Source organism: Plecotus auritus (genome assembly GCF_963455305.1).
Source record: "Plecotus auritus genome assembly, chromosome: X".
NCBI classification, from domain to species: Eukaryota; Metazoa; Chordata; class Mammalia; order Chiroptera; family Vespertilionidae; genus Plecotus; species Plecotus auritus.
In genome coordinates this window covers 141,317,733-141,333,338 of record NC_137784.1, presented here as the reverse complement: position 1 = coordinate 141,333,338, position 15,606 = coordinate 141,317,733, and the positions used below count along the sequence as shown (strand labels likewise).

At 41.6% G+C, this 15,606-nt stretch overlaps 1 protein-coding gene across 2 annotated transcripts; it reads right to left on the bottom strand.

Annotated features, from left to right (window-relative positions):
- Positions 1–903: 903 nt before the first annotated feature.
- Positions 904–14,910, bottom strand: FUNDC1 (FUN14 domain containing 1). 2 transcript variants are annotated; one of them, XR_013959804.1, is made up of 6 exons: positions 14,711–14,899; positions 13,805–13,961; positions 9,849–9,924; positions 4,779–4,907; positions 1,378–2,371; positions 904–1,306 (listed from the first exon to the last, which is right to left on the bottom strand). XR_013959804.1 is itself a non-coding variant. In XM_080653595.1 (5 exons), the coding sequence occupies exons 1-5, from the start codon at positions 14,736–14,738 to the stop codon at positions 2,294–2,296; spliced, it is 468 nt and encodes a 155-aa protein (XP_080509721.1). In that variant the 5' UTR covers positions 14,739–14,910; the 3' UTR covers positions 904–2,293. The 2 variants fall into 2 exon arrangements, 1 of the variants encoding a protein (XP_080509721.1); XM_080653595.1 differs by having other exon boundaries at positions 904–2,371; positions 14,711–14,910.
- Positions 14,911–15,606: the final 696 nt, after the last annotated feature.

Genomic DNA, 15,606 nt, shown 5'->3' with positions numbered 1-15,606 from the left:
TTTTATTGCCCTTCTACCCCCAAGAGGACATAACTATTGTTTTACACATGCAGCTCTGGCTTAGACTTACTGGAGTGGAAACTCTTGGCGTTCTACCCATATCCCTCTTGTAGTTAATACCAAGAGAAACAACCAATATGGTTGACACTCCTGTGGAGAAAAAGCCAGGAAGTTGGAGAGAGATAGAGCAAAGAAGTACTCTTTTTTTAGAAATCTTATTTATAGTCAAATACTATTTGACTTCTTAAACTATGTACATTATATTTTTAAAGATTTTTTTTAGAGAGGAAAGGAGAGGGAGGGGAAGGGGAAGATAGAAACATTGATGTGAGAGCGAAGCATCAATTGCTGCCTCTTGCACGCCCCCACTGGTGATCGAGCTACAACCCAAGCATATGACTGGGAATCGAACTGGCAAACGACACCCAACCATCTCAGCCATACTGACCATGGCTTCCCTATGTAATTATATAACTTTCCATATAGAAATATTTGTCTCTATTTGAGGGCAGACATTGTGTTCTTCCCCCCACTTTCCAGTGTATCATACACAGAACAGACACTATAAATATTTCCAAAATGAACACATCGAACCAGCTACTAGAACTCCTCACAGTAGTCTGCCCAACTGTATCCGATGAAAACATCATGCAGATATGGTGCAGAGCCGCGCGGCCAAGGTTCTACCGAATGCAGAATACAGGGTGGGGCAAAAGTAGGTTTACAATTTGCATGGAAAATAATAATTTAATAAATAATAATACAGGAATAAACTCTGTTTCACGTACTCACAACTGTAAACCTACTTTTGCCCCACCCTGTATTTTACCCTTTTTATTTCGCAGCAATGAAAAGCTTGGTGAGGATTAAACAGAGAAAAGCTTAAAGAAGAAAAAACAAGTATTTATAAGCAAAACCACTTCTGAGTTTTATTTAGCATTGTATCTGAGGCACTAATGAGAGTAAAGAAAGGACATGAAGATCAATCTCACATTCCATTTTAAGGACTCTTGCAATAATGAAAGCACATGGATTGTACCCAATTCCAAAGTATGAAATGCCTTATTTTTACAATACACAAAATATACTATGGGGACTGGCTATCCAAAGGAGACAGACTAAATATCTGCAACCTTGCCAACCTGAAGACTCCAGCACACGTTGTTCTGAGGTTTTTCCCAGCTCCAACATAGAACTCTGTAGACAAAACAAGACAGAAAGCTTTTCTGGGCAAAGGAGCCTGGGAGGGAGTGTGATGCCGGCCCTGAGAATCAAGCCAAATGGCCTAGGGGCAGTGGTCGGCAAACTCATTAGTCAACAGAGCAGCAAACCGGGGCTCGCGAGCAGCCGTTTGCCGACCACTGGCTAGGGTGCAACCAGCACAATGCTAGCAAAAGTTTGAAAGCTTTAGCACTTATATCTCTAGATGAAGGAGACAATTCTCTTTAAGCTGAAATTTCACAGTTATATAGAAAACCACGGTTCTTCAGACAGTAAATTCATACTGTACGACTAAGTATTTTAAGGTAATTTTTACCGCTTTGTGAAGAGGACAAAATGATAATTGGGACTTTCAGAACCGAGAAAAGAGGTTCACTCCAAGTTAATATAATAAATCAGTGAATCAACTATATGTACCCTCATAATAATTAGTTCTGCTCAGGCTGCCAGAATAAATAAATTAATAGAAAACATTCAGAAGCTTTTACACAAAAAGTTACCTTACAACTACAGACATCAAAGGAAGAAAAAAAGCTTAAAACATGTAATATTTCCTTAGAAGAGCCTTCCTTAAAATCATTTACTACAATTATATAATCAAACTAAGAATTGCAGGAAAAACAATCCAAAAAATTGGTATTAAATCGGTTTGATATCTTTAACAATTCTACTCTTTCTAAATCCTTCCACAAAAGGGCACTACAGTTCAGTTTATTGCAGACATATCTTTTTTTTAAAAAAAGTCAGCCCTAATGTGGCAGCTATAACACAAATTTTTATTTATTGGCACTACTATTAAGCATCATGAAGAACATCAGATTTAAATAAATGACAGCCATGTGTGGATCAGGAATACTATTGTACACATATACCATATATATGTACCATATAGGTTCTTTTACAGCAGATACTAGTTTGCCAAACTTCAGATGGCGATATGCTAACTTTTGAAGTTGAAATTGTCCAGCTAGTTGTTCCTTGTCACCCCGGGGCGTGTAATGTTGAGAGGCCGCCTTATCACCACGCCTTCTTGTCTCACAGGTGACTCCGCTGTAGTGGAACTCTCACATCCTTAAGATGCAAGGCCCAGCAAAAAGCCTCCCACAAATCCACTGGAGATCACGATGTTCTGTTTGACAAATTCCGTTGCCTGAAACGTAAAGTTCAAACAAAGACGCTCTTAATTATGCTGCAAAATGGGTGAACCTCAAGAACATTCCGTTAAGTGAAATAAGAAAGACAAAAAAGGCCGAAACCGGTTTGGCTCAGTGGATAGAGCATCGGCCTGCGGACTGAAGGGTCCCGGGTTTGATTCCGGTCAGGAGCATGTACCCTGGTTGCGGGCACATCCCCAGTAGGGGGTGTGCAGGAGGCAGGTGATCGATGTTTCTCTCTCATCGATGTTTCTAGCTCTCTATCCCTCTCCCTTCCTCTCTGTGAAAAATCAAAAATTTATTAAAAAAAAAAAAGAAAGACAAAAAAGGACAAATGTTCTGTGAGTCTACTCACATGACTGGTCAAATTCATTGAGACAGAAAGTAGAACAGAGATTAGATACCAAGGGCGGGGCCAGGGGTTGATTGTGGGAGTTACTGCTTAATGGTTAGAGTCTCTGTTTGGGATGATGACAAATTTGTGGAAATGGAGAGTGGTAAGGGTGGCACGAAAGTGTGAATGTACTTAATGCCACTGAATTGTGCATTTAAAAACAGTTAAAATGATCCATTTTATGTTACATATATTTTACCACAATAAGAAAAAGAAATAAAGATGCAAATTTTTTAAAATACTATTACTGAATCCAGAGCTAAGTACCATTTTCAGATGTTTTCCTCAATTTAATAATATTCAGCAAAAATTCTTGTGAGCAGGTGCTAACCAACACACAAGATGCCAGGGCTGTCCATTACAAACTGAAGGAGCCTAGAGCCCCCAGACAGGCCCAGTGAGCTTCTTGGCTACTGAGATAATACGTTAATTTAATAGATACTGAGTGCCTATTCTGTGTCAACCACTGTTCTAAGCCCCCAAGCTATAGCCTAGCAATAATCTCACAGGTAAAAAGAAATCTACCTATAGAACAGGTGCCCGGCTGGTGTGGCTCAGGGGTTGAACATCGACCTATGAACCAGGAGGTCATGGTTCGATTCCCAGTCGGGGCACATGCCCCAGTTGCAGGCTCAATCCCCAGTAGGAGGCGTGCAGCGGCAGCCAATAGATATTTCTCAGACACACCAATCAATGTTTCTCTCCCTCTCTCCCTTCCTCACTAAAATCAAAACATTTTTTAAGAAAGAAAAAAAAAATCCCAGATGAGGGGACTTGTGGGGAAGCACGGGACCTGGTTGTAATGTCTATAAGGAGGATTCTCCAAAAGGTCGGGGCCTCTGAGGGGACCTTGCCGAAGGCGGCAGCCCCTGCCTTGACTTTTCCAAACAAGTCCGATCCTCCAGGGTGTTTTGCTGGAATCTCTCTGTTTAGTCTTTAAAGACCTGACCTTGCAGAAGCATGTGCTTTCTCAAGGATACTTGCCCTGCTGATTGTGTCTAGAGGTTAATTTGAGTTCAAGCTGTAGTGACAATAAAAGGCTAATGAGGCAGGCGAACAGGGCTGCTTTTGTTCCTAAAGCAAAACAGTCCCTTAGCCCTCTCTTTCACAGAAATGTGTGTCAGAGCAATCTGTTCATCTGTCGCTCAGAGTCTGCTGGTCAGCCCCGGCAGGGACAGTTAAAGATTAAAGGAGACTTGAGACACATGACAACCAAATGGGAAAAAAAAAACACCAATATTTTTGTGGAAAAACTGTAATATGGAAATACTATTTATCATGTTAAATTTGGGGAGAATAATAAGGGTAATTGTAGTCGTGCAGAATATCTATACTCTTAGGAGCTAAGTGCTAAAAGTAAGAGTGAAAAGTCATGACATCTCAAATAGTTTAGCAAAAATAAATAGTGTAAATCTCACAAACACACACACACATATACACACACACAGAGATAAAGCAAATGTTGCAAAACAATTTGGTGAACAGATGAAAGGTATTTGGGTATTCACTGTATTTGTCTTTTAACTTTCAACTGGTTTGAAATCTTTCAAAATAAAAAGTTGGAAGAAGTAAAAGTACAGAACAAAAACAAGGACAAGGGCGTATTCAATTCTAAACAGTATAAGAAAACAAAACAAAAATATATATATAAAAACATTATTAAACTAACATATTAATAAAATATACACATTTTCAAACTATTTCACCTAAAGAAAAATATAGGTAATTTTAGTGTTCCCAGACCTTGTCTATACATGCACACATTTGTAAAAGCAGAGGGAAAATTCTGGAAGAATAATGTTATCAGCTTTTACATGCAGATCAAAGTAGGTGGGAGATGAACAGAGGAAATTATGTTGACTATTTAAATGGTGGCTTGATCCCAAATTCTACTTAATACTCCATAAGCAAAAATACCATTTTTTTTTTTACAGAAAGATAATCCCTATTCACATTTCCTACTAATGAAGACCCACTAAAAAAAGGGAGGCAAAAATGTACGGTCTTACCTCTTCAATTATGTTGTTGATTTCAGGTGCTGCCTTATTTGCTCGTTTTTTAATCTGTCTTTTTGCCTTGTTTACGCCTTTTTCAACTTTCTTCCAGTCGATCTGCACATAGCCACTGTGACTAGCAATCTACGAAAATGTAAGAAAAATGGTTAATTCCTGCCCTGGCCGGTGTGGCTCACTCAGTTGGTTGGGCGTTGTCCCATGCACCAAGAGGTTGCCAATTTGGTTCCCGGTCAGGGCACATGCCAGGATTGCAGCTCAATCCCCAGTAGGGGGCGTGCTGGAGGCAGCTGATGATGTTTCTCTCCTTCTCCTTTTACTTCTCCCTTCCTCTCTCTAAAATCAATAAAAACGTATTCTTAAGAAAAAAAGAGGGAGGGGGGATAATTCTAAACCAACCAGTTTGCTAACGAATCTATTAGCCAGGAATATATGCACATTCAGATTTCAAGAAATGTATGAAGCTTAGAGGTAAAGAAATCAGTTTATCCACTAATTTATTCATTTAATAGATATTCAGTAACTACTCTGTGCCAAGCACTGTTCTAGACCTCCAAGTAACAGCAAAGAACAAGGGAGACATAAGTCTCCAACCTCAGAGAGCTTTGGGTCTGTTGGGGAAAACACATATTAAACATAAATAATTACTTGGATGTGATAAACACTATGTTAAGAAAAGTATAGTATGTGACAGGAAAAGATTCCAAAAATTATAACTATACTATCATGCTATCGTAACTTTTGGAATTTTGTCATTAGCTAAAAAAGACAGATTATCAAAATGCTGCAGCTAATAAAATGGCACCTTTTAATTAAATAGATGTTTAATTATAAAGGATAAAAAACTAGTCAGTTATTAGGTCACTAAAGAAATCTAAAGTAGCCTGATAAAGGCTCTTCACTAAATCTGACTCAACTTAAATTAAGAATACTTTCTGGTAAATTATTTTAGAAGTGGAATATAAAAGAAATACTATAATCTATGCAAGTTTCATGCCATAAATCCTTTTAATAAAACTGTAGCTAAATGCCTAAGAAAAAACTCTCATACAGTGCTACTGAGACAGGAAAACCTGAACAGGTACAATAGTGTGTGTGTAAGCCAGTACAATAAGTCCCTCCAAATAATAAAATAAAAATATAAAGAATCACACAGTAAGCCTTGTATCCCATTATAAATCACTTCTATCAAGCTAAGGCTTTCTTTGTAATCTTTTAATAGATCACTTTGACTATGAACCACACATAAAATTCTTCAATAATGAAAATATCTGCTTTTATACAAATAGGTTGGGAATCTTAGGTTCCATTTTCACTCTGAATGACCACATAGAAGATTTTATTTATCTGTATTTCTTCCTGTATTTATTTACCTTCTATTATTCACTTCAAACTCCAGCTTCGGCAAAACAGTGCTGCTTACATAAATGGCAAGTGAAAGTTTTCCTGGCAGGAGTTGGCACAGCTATTTGGATGGAGGTGATAATGAACCTTGGGGACTTTCCCGTGAAGAGCAACTATAGCCCTAGTCAGTTTTGCTCAGTGGTTAGAGTGTCGGCCTGCAGACTGGAAGGGTCTCAGGTTCAATTCCTGATCAAAGGCACGTACCCTCGATCCCCAGCCCCAGCCCCCAGTGCTGCGTGTGGGAGGCAACCAATCAATGTGTCTCTCTCACATTGATGTTTCTCTCTCTGTCTCTCCTCTCCCTTCCACTCTCCCTAAAAAAATCAATGGAAAAAAAATATCCTCAGGTGAGGATTTAAAAAAAAAAAGAGCAACTATAAACCCTGGTTAAAATATAAGGGCTCCAGAATTAACAAAAGCAAGCAGACTTAGAAGGGGGATTAAAACTTGTAGGAAGGGTCACCTATCTAAGGTGAGTTGCCCATTTTTCTGGCTTTATCCTGACGACAGGATGCAGTTGCAGGATGGCAAACACTTCAATAGGAAACATGCCATCTCTCCAGCCTGAAGAACTAGAGGACAGAGCCCAGGACAGTAACGGCTCCCAGAAAGGAGAGAGCTAGAGAAAGGGAGCCCCAAATTCTGTGTAAATTTTACCCCAAGTCCTGAGCTACACATTCAAGGGGCAGAAGCAAGCGTTCTGGCTAAGGCTAAAAGAAATAAACTGGGTTTTGAGCTGCTACCCATCACAAGTGAAATGGGAGTTTGCAATTTGAGTCTAATCAAATTAACTGCCTGCTAAAATCAAATCAATATGCTTCAGAGGAATAAAATAGCATCCAGAGTCTCCACAACATAACATTCCCAATGCCCAGGATAAAATCCAAATTAGTTATATGATATATCATAAAATAGAAAAACGTTGTAGAAAAGCAACAGATGCCAACACTGAGATGACCCACATACCGAAATTATCAGGACTTTAAAGTGGCTGTCATAACTATGCTCAATGAGGTAAAGAAAACTATACTTGTAATCAATGAAAAGAATTCTCACCAGTCCGGCCAGCGTGGCTCAATGGTTGAGGATCGACCTATGAACCAGGAGGTCAAGGTTCAGTTCCCAGTCAGGACACATGCCTGGGTTGTGGGCTCGATCCCCAGTCGGGGGCGTGCAGGAGGCAGCCAATCAATGATTCTCTCTCATCATTGATGTTTCTATCTCTCTCCCTCTCCCTCTCTGAAATCACTAAAAATAAAAAGATTTTTTAAAAAAGAACTCTCACCAGAGACAGGAAATATAAAAAGAACCAAATGAAAGTCCCAGAATTGGAAAATACAACATCTGAAATAAATTTACTGAGTAAGCTTAATGGCAGACGGTAGGTGACAGGAAAGTCAATGAACTTGAAGCTACATCACTAGAAATCATACAACCAAAAAATAGATTAAAAAAAAAATAAATGAACACAGCTTCAGGATATTATCAAAAAGCCCAACATGTATATAATTGGAGTCATGTTCAGGAGAAAAATAGGAGGGGAATAAATATTTAAAGAAATAATGGCCCAAACCTTCCCAAACATAGTTAAAGACATAAATTTACATATTCAAGAAGCTCAGTGAACTCCAGGCAATGATCTAATACAATTATGAAATAACAATACTCAGATGATGTGGGGGAACGGGGGTGGGGGGGATGCAAGTGTGGGAGACTGAGGTGGAAGGGCACACGGAGAAGTTCCATAAATGATAGCTAAAGTCTCATATTCCATAATGGGAAGCCAATAGGTAATACCTCAAACTCAAAGATCAAAAAATGTCCAATTAACTTGTTTAGGAAAAAAGGAAAAATATCTTGAGAGTCAGCTAAGAGTTCAAAGTAGTTGCCTCAAGGGGAGGGAAAATGGGAGGATAGTGAGGAAGGCAGTGTACTACTCCCGTCTGTAACATGCCTTGTACATGTATTTGACCTTTTGCATTATGGGCATATAAAACCCTGAACAAATACATTGAAAAGTTTTACATACCACTGTCTATTTTCACATGGCAGTGTGGTAATACTTACCAGAAAGCACTTATTACTGAGTTACTAGAAAAGCTTTAAGTTCTAAGTAAACTAATATTTGTATGTAAATATAAGTAAAGTTAACAAAAATATGGAAGTGGGCCTAAAGAATAAGAGGCAATTGGCCCAAAAGCCGTTTGCTACTCTTATTTCCTCTTTGTTCCTTCTACTGAGTTTTCAATGTAACTCATATTTGTGGGGAAAATTGGTCTGATGCAGGTAAGTCCCATGTTCTTCTGCTTCTAAGGATATGTGGACTAGGCCCAGAGATGCAGAAGGTGGACATGAGTGGTGCATACTGAGTGGACTGAAATGGACTTTGGAAAAACTGGCACGCAGAGTGAACTGCAATGTATAATCCCCTCTATCTATGAACATTTCAGGAAGCTCTGCTTCAGTACAGTAAACCGAAATGACTTTCCACTAAACAGAAATGACAACTGAGTGATGAAAGAGCTATAGAATTAGATACCTTAATTCTTGACTTATATAAACCAAAGTCAAAATCAGCTTAAATAAAATTCTCTTCTATACAAATGCTGGCATATTATCCAAAGGACTACATTTAGATGTTAACCCTGTTTCTTTTCACCTCTTAACCACAAGTAAGAAGCAATGACTCATAATAATGCCACTAACAGAAAGAAAAAAAATTTTTTTAAAGCTGTTTGGTAAACAACTCAAAATCTGTACTTAACACATCCGGACTCGATCCCTTTATACTTCAGGCAACAACACTGGTTAGTATTCGATCAATAGCTTAGGTGCTGAAGTCAGATTTTGGTTGCTGTACCCATCAATCTTTTTAAAATCTGGTACTACTGACAGTCCTCTGTATCTTTAAGACTGTTGCTAACATTCATTCCCAGAGATTTTCACTTTTAGGATTTACTATATCTGATCTTCAGGGAATGATATTTTTGGAAAAATATATGCCTAACAGACATGGATCCCAGATAACATGCTGATAAACACCCTGTAATGGCAAAACATTTTTTTTTAAAACCTTAGAGGAACATGAATAAAACTATAATTTCAAACCAACTGGCCTCAGAAATAGGATTATGGATGATTTTTTAAACCCAATTTTCCACTTTCTATATTGTTATGGTTCCCTAGTTTTAAAAAACATTAGAAATTGCTAACAGTTATTTCCTCTGGGACAGAAAACCGATGGCTAGGAAACGGGAGGGAGACCTTTTGAATATTATGAGTATGAATTTTAAACACATGTTTAAAATGGTCAGGATGAGTAGGTTTATATTATTGGTAAAATGTTTTATTTTGCTGGGGAGATGCTTCAAGGGAAATGTGGGTGAGTAATTAAAAAAAAAGGAGACGCCATGAATTTTAATAGTTGTCTTTTTAATAATTGGAATCACATTGTGCTTAAAAAACTTAGAAGTATTACATTGTTGTCTTTCGTGACAGATGCCAGCCTTCAAAACTCATTTTAGTTTTCCCATAAACTGATGTCTGAAAGAAAAATTCCATCTTCTATTAAAATGGACAGGAGTGAAATGGCTAAATTTGACTTTCTCATTTCCCGAGGGCTACATCCGTAAGCAGAGGCAAGTAAATAAAGCTCTGACATACCTGAAGGAGAAGAAAGCCACCACCTACTGCCGTTGCTGCAAGTTTTCCAACTTTCTGAAACAAAAATCCTGCACACCTTCAACGAAATAACAAAAAACGAGATCAATGATGCGTTAAACTCTCTCCCTCTTCTACTTTTCATTGCTTTCCTAATCAAATCTTAATGTCTTCCCATTTCTTTTTTTTTTTAAATATATATTTTATTGATTTTTTACAGAGAGGAAGGAAGAGTGGTAGATAGTCAGAAACATCGATGAGAGAGAAACATCGACCAGCTGCCTCCTGCACACCTCCCACTGGGGATGTGCCCGCAACCAAGTTACATGCCCTTGACCGGAATCGCCAAACCGGTTTTGGCTCTTCCCATTTCTTTTGATCATGTCCCTTAACTACTCAGAAACCCTCAATGTTATCTAAGCTAGTCAAAAGTGCACAATCTAGCCAAAACCGGTGTGGCTCAGTGGATAGAGTGTCGGCCTGCGGCCTGAAAGGTCCCGGGTTCGATTCCGGTTAAAGGCATTTACCTGGGTTGCGGGCACATCCCCAGTGGGAGGTGTGCAGGAGGCGGCTGATCAATGTTTCTCTCTCATCGATGTTTCTAGCTCTCTATCCCTCTCCCTTCCTCTCTGTAAAATATCAATAAAATATATTTTTTTTAAAAAGTGCACAATCTAAATTGTCTGAGATGTGCTTCAGGAATGGAGAGAAGAGGAAGGGAATTTATAGGAAAAAATAATTGGCAACTGAAACAATGTTGAGCATTCAGGGGTTCATGATACTCTTCCTTCTACATTTGTAAAGTTGAAATTCTCCGTACTGGAAGTGATTTGTTTTGATTTGCTTTCTTAATACAGTCAAGATGTTCTCCACACCTGGCTGACCCTCACTCTACCCAAAACTTCTGCTCCAACGCAATTAGATTCTAAACAGGTCATGAGCATTGCTCAAGCTATTAATCTCCCTGTTTCTAGGGGTGTCCACTTAGCTCTGCCCACCTAAAACTTTCTACCCTTTCAGGTCCAGTTGGAGTTCCATTTCATGACTCCACTTCAGCCCACATTTCTCACAGCTTCCTTACCTGTATCTATCTATCTCCAAAACATTATTTGACTCTGTCTTCTTTCCACTCTCAAAGACATAATTACCTTGTTTCCAGACCACATTAAGGAATCTTCCAGACCCTCTAACTAATCTTCACTCCTCCCACCTATCCTGGCAACCACCCATCCTGACATTAGTTTTCATTTCTTATGATTAAAAAAAGCAACCTATATAGCCCAGCCAGTGTTGCTCAGTGATTGCACGTCGACCCATGAACCAGGAAGTTATGGTTTGATTCATGGTTGGGGCATGAGCCTGGGTTGCGGGCTCAAGGATCCCCAGTGGGAGGTGTGCAGGGGGCAGCCAATCAATGATTCTTTCTCATCATTGGTGTTTCCTTCTCCCTCTCCCTGCCTCTCTGAAATCAATCCTATACAATAAAACCCTAATATGCAAATCAACCAAACGGCGGAACAACTGGTCACTATAACACGCACTGACCACCAGGGGGCAGACACTCAACGCAGGAGCTGCCCCCTGGTGGTCAGGGCGCTCCCACAGTGGGAGCACTGCTCACCCAGAAGCCAGGCTCACAGCTGGCGAGCTCAGCGGCGGTGCCAGTAAGGAGCGAGGGGTCCCAGACTGCAAGAGGGGGCAGGCCGGGCTGAGGGACAAACCCCCCCACCCAGTACATGAAATTTCGTGCACCGGGCCTCTAGTAAAATCACATTTAAAAAAAAAAATACCTATAGCTACTTACAGCCTCCCACTCATGTCCTGAACTGGTCTGAATTGTTAACTAGTTCCAGCTGTGGGCAAACTACGGCCTGCGGGCCGAATCCGGCCCGTTCGGCTGTTCTATCCGGCCCTCGGAGCCAAAAGAGCGGAGGGTTCTCTTGCTCTCCCCTCCGCTCCTTTACTTTGAATTTATATTAGTTCACACAAACACTCCATCCATGCTTTTGTTCCGGCCCTCCGGTCCAGTTTAAGAACCCACTGTGGCCCTCGAGTCAAAAAGTTTGCCCACCCCTGAGTTAGGCTAATACCTCTTAACAATTTTTCCTTAATGTATGCCACAATAATACATCTGTTTTATACTCTTAAGAAAATTGCAAAAATTTACTCTGAATCTAAAGTCATTGCAGCAAATAACCGGTGTAGTATTAGTGCTATTACACAGCTCCGTGGCCACACCCGGCTACTATCCAAACATATGTATTAGTATGAAGGCCATGCCCCATGCCCCATGCCCCCCTCCGCCCCCCCTCCCCAGTAGGGAAGTCAGCAGCAAAGGCTCAGAAAAGGAAGAGGAGGAGGCAAGCAGCAGCCAGGTGTTAACAATATCCCCAGAAGCAAGCTCCACAAGCATGTCTGTCCTTTGCTTAACAGCATGAACCACTACAAAGAACCTACTAACTTACCCTGCTCTACCTCCAGGCTTTCCCAGCAAGCTTCTGCCACTAATGGGGCTTCTCGAGAGTCTGACCTACAAGGAGGCTATACACAATGATTTCATTCTGTTGCTCAATGATTGTTTCGTTTTCCTTAAGATGGGGCTTTTAGGCCCTAGCTCACATTAACCACTCAACAATGGCACCAAATTGTGAGTTTATTTTTAAGCAGAGGCCCAAACCCTGAATTAGGAGGCCCAAGATACAACCAGCCTGTGGAGAATCATCTGAATCACCAGGGTCCAGACACGGCATCTCTTCTAATTGCAGGCTTTTTTTTTTTTAAATATATTTTATTGATATTTTACCGAGAGGAAGGAAGAGGGATAGAGAGTTAGAAACATCGATGAGAGAGAAACATCGATCAGCTGCCTCCTGCACACCTCCTACTGGGGATGTTGCGTGCCTTTGACCGGAATCGAACCTGGGAACTTTCAGTCCACAGGCCGACGCTCTATCCACTGAGCCAAACCGGTTTTGGCCTAATTGCAGGCTTTTTACGTAAGTACATGTATTGTACTTATAAATGCACCTCAGCATGACAGAACCTTCACCGGGAGCAGCTTCTACCGTAACGTGACATTGACCAAGGTGCATGTAAACACATATTTAAAAAAATCGATTTTACATTTACCAAGTTTAACTATGTAAATATTTAATGTAAGATGGATGTACTCAGAATCTAAGAAAAATGATTATTCACAAGTGAAGCACCCACACTAAGGTCAAAAATTCTCTGTGGTCATGCACATTTTCAAAATAAAGGACCAAACGTCTTTCTGACCCTTGTTATTCGGATAATCTTTTAATCTAACAATAACAGGATTAGGTCTATAGCAGCAATTATGTAATCATGCGGTCTTAAATGTTCACTAGTTAGGTTAATGCCTATTAACTGATTCAGGTGCTCCACAATATTTCTGGAGTAAGCAATCAGCCCTGTAATTCCAACGAAGACTCCATGTTCCCCAACTGTTCTTCCAAACATTTATAATCCAAACTGGCCCACAAAAATCAACAGAATCATCTGAATCATTATTAACAATCTGTACTGAGAATTTCACACTGCTCTGTACAGGCCTGACAATCCTGGACACCAGTTCTCCTGCGGGAGTTCGCACAGGTTTTTCCAGTTGTTAGCACTGAACGAGTCAAAATTATTTATGCACCAGAAATTCTGATCTCTTTCTTCCTCTTTACTATCACTGAAGCAGATCCACTACATTTGCTAAATACGAGAAGGGGGGGAAATATGTAAAGAAGCAAAGGAAGGTGAGGAGGGAACAGTGGCAGAGGGGTGGGCACAGCGTAGATCAGCAAAACCCAACACTAATGATTACACTAATCATATCACAGAGAAAAGCCTCAGCGCGAAGCCGGCGAGTGAGCAGTGTAACTGTTGCTCGTGCAGAAGGGCAGCAGCTGGGTTCCCGCAATGAAATGTAATGAAAAAGATGTTCTCACCAGCCAGTCACTCCACCCATTACGATCTGGGTGGCTACTGAGTATTTTTCTACCATAGGTCCAGAACTGTGGCCAAAAACACGATTCCACCAGTGGTGTCTCCTTGCATACTCGGTTAAATCCAACACTTCGTAAGAGTCGTCATCACTTTCATAGTCTTCAAAATACAAAATGGGAACAATGAATTTAGTGTCAACCCCAAATCAGGAATTACTTCTGGATGACAGTTAAAAATACCCAGATGGAAACATGAAGAGTCTCATCCATCCAATCCCTGAGGCTGGGGCCTCAAGAGTAAAGGGCTTGGCATCCACCTCCTTTCCAAAGGCCCAGAGCCGGGGCCCAGGCCAGGACCAGGTCAGAGCTCCACAGCAGTGAGGGGGTCCCTCACCCGCCTTCCCCCTCCCAGCCCCCAAATTTCAGTAGGACCAGGTCAGGCTTATATACACGGCAGTGAGGGAGGCCCCCACCCCCCAATCTCAATAGGGTCAGGTCAGAGTTACACAGCAGTAAGGAGTCGCCGCCTCAAATCAGATCCGTTTCACAGCATAAGGGGTCACCCCCAAATCTCAGTAGGGCCGGAGCAGGGTCCATCTTCATCATGGGGAGGCAGAAGGGGACCTGCTCTGACAGAGCCGGTTAGAGGCCCGGCAAGAAGAAACAACTTCGGAGTCAAGGCTGACAAACACGTTTGCGGGTGGGCTGTGTTGGGGGCGGGGGTCACTCTTCGCCCGCGTCCTGCCAGGAGGGGAGGGACAGTCTAGTTCTGACGGGTGTTCAAAGCTGCTGCTTCACAAAAACGGGGCCCCAGGAGCCCTGGGACAGGGGAGGAAAGAGGCGCCCCTGGAGCAAGGTCGAAGGTTGTGAGCCACGTCTCAGATACTACTTCGGGCCCCAGCCGCTCACCTTGGGGAGGGGGGTTCCGGGTCGCCATGATACCGCCGGCGGCCAGTATTGAAGGTGGGCCCCGCCCGCCCTCCTCTCTCCACTACTTTAAGAGACTCTCTAGGCCCAGGTGGAAGTCTACGATCTCTTTCTTTCCTCCTCCTTCTCCTCTTCCTTCTCTTCCTCGTCCAAGCACGTTATCTTAGCCCCGCCCCCTCCTCTCCCTGCATGGCCTTCTGCGCAAGCGCGAGGCTGGGGGCGGGGGGGGGCGGAGGAGGTAGACTCGCAGCCCCGCAAGGACTTGTGGGAGTTGTAGTCCGTTGCCCTTGCAACCCTGGCTTCCCACTTCAACCCCTGAGAGAGAATTTCCATGCCTAATGGTTATTTTGTTCAAAAGAACCTCAGGGCGGGAGGGGAGGAGTTCAGCACATGGTGGTATCCAGCGAAAATCAGCTTGGCATTTTGAACACTGTACCGGAATTTAAGCCCTTGAGAGAAAAGGTTTTTTATAAAGAGCTAAGAGAAACCCTGTTTCAAACATTCTGTTCTAAGGAGGCAAGGGTTCAGGAACGGGTGGAAATTTTTTCTAGCGCTCGACTGCTGGGAATTGGAACCTTTTTATCCGCTCCCTCTCCACGGGTTTCCTGCCAGTAACCCAAGGGAGGTAGAGAAATGCCTAGGAACTGACCTGACACCAGTTATTCCAGAGGACATAAATTTGTAGCATTTTATTATTTGAATCTGACAGAGGAGCGAGGTCCAGCTCACCCAGAAGCCCCACGGGATTCTGCAGAATGAAAAACCATGTTTATCACCGAGCAGCTAACTCCGGTTAACATAAACTAGCCCTCAAACTTGTTTTGAATTTGCATTGCACCTGCATTCATTGTCCAATTAAAACAGCCCTCTCGGTGTTC

What these genes read in the sequence shown, in the direction of transcription:
- FUNDC1 (XM_080653595.1), bottom strand. Translation starts at nt 14,738, where the DNA reads ATGGCGACCCGGAACCCCCCTCCCCAAG. An exon ending in ATGGGTGGAGTGACTGGCTG is followed by an intron (nt 9,925 to 13,804) that starts GTGAGAACATCT and finishes ATTTCGTTGAAG; the next exon opens with GTGTGCAGGATTTTTGTTTC. An exon ending in GTGGCTTTCTTCTCCTTCAG is followed by an intron (nt 4,908 to 9,848) that starts GTATGTCAGAGC and finishes ACATTTTCGTAG; the next exon opens with ATTGCTAGTCACAGTGGCTA.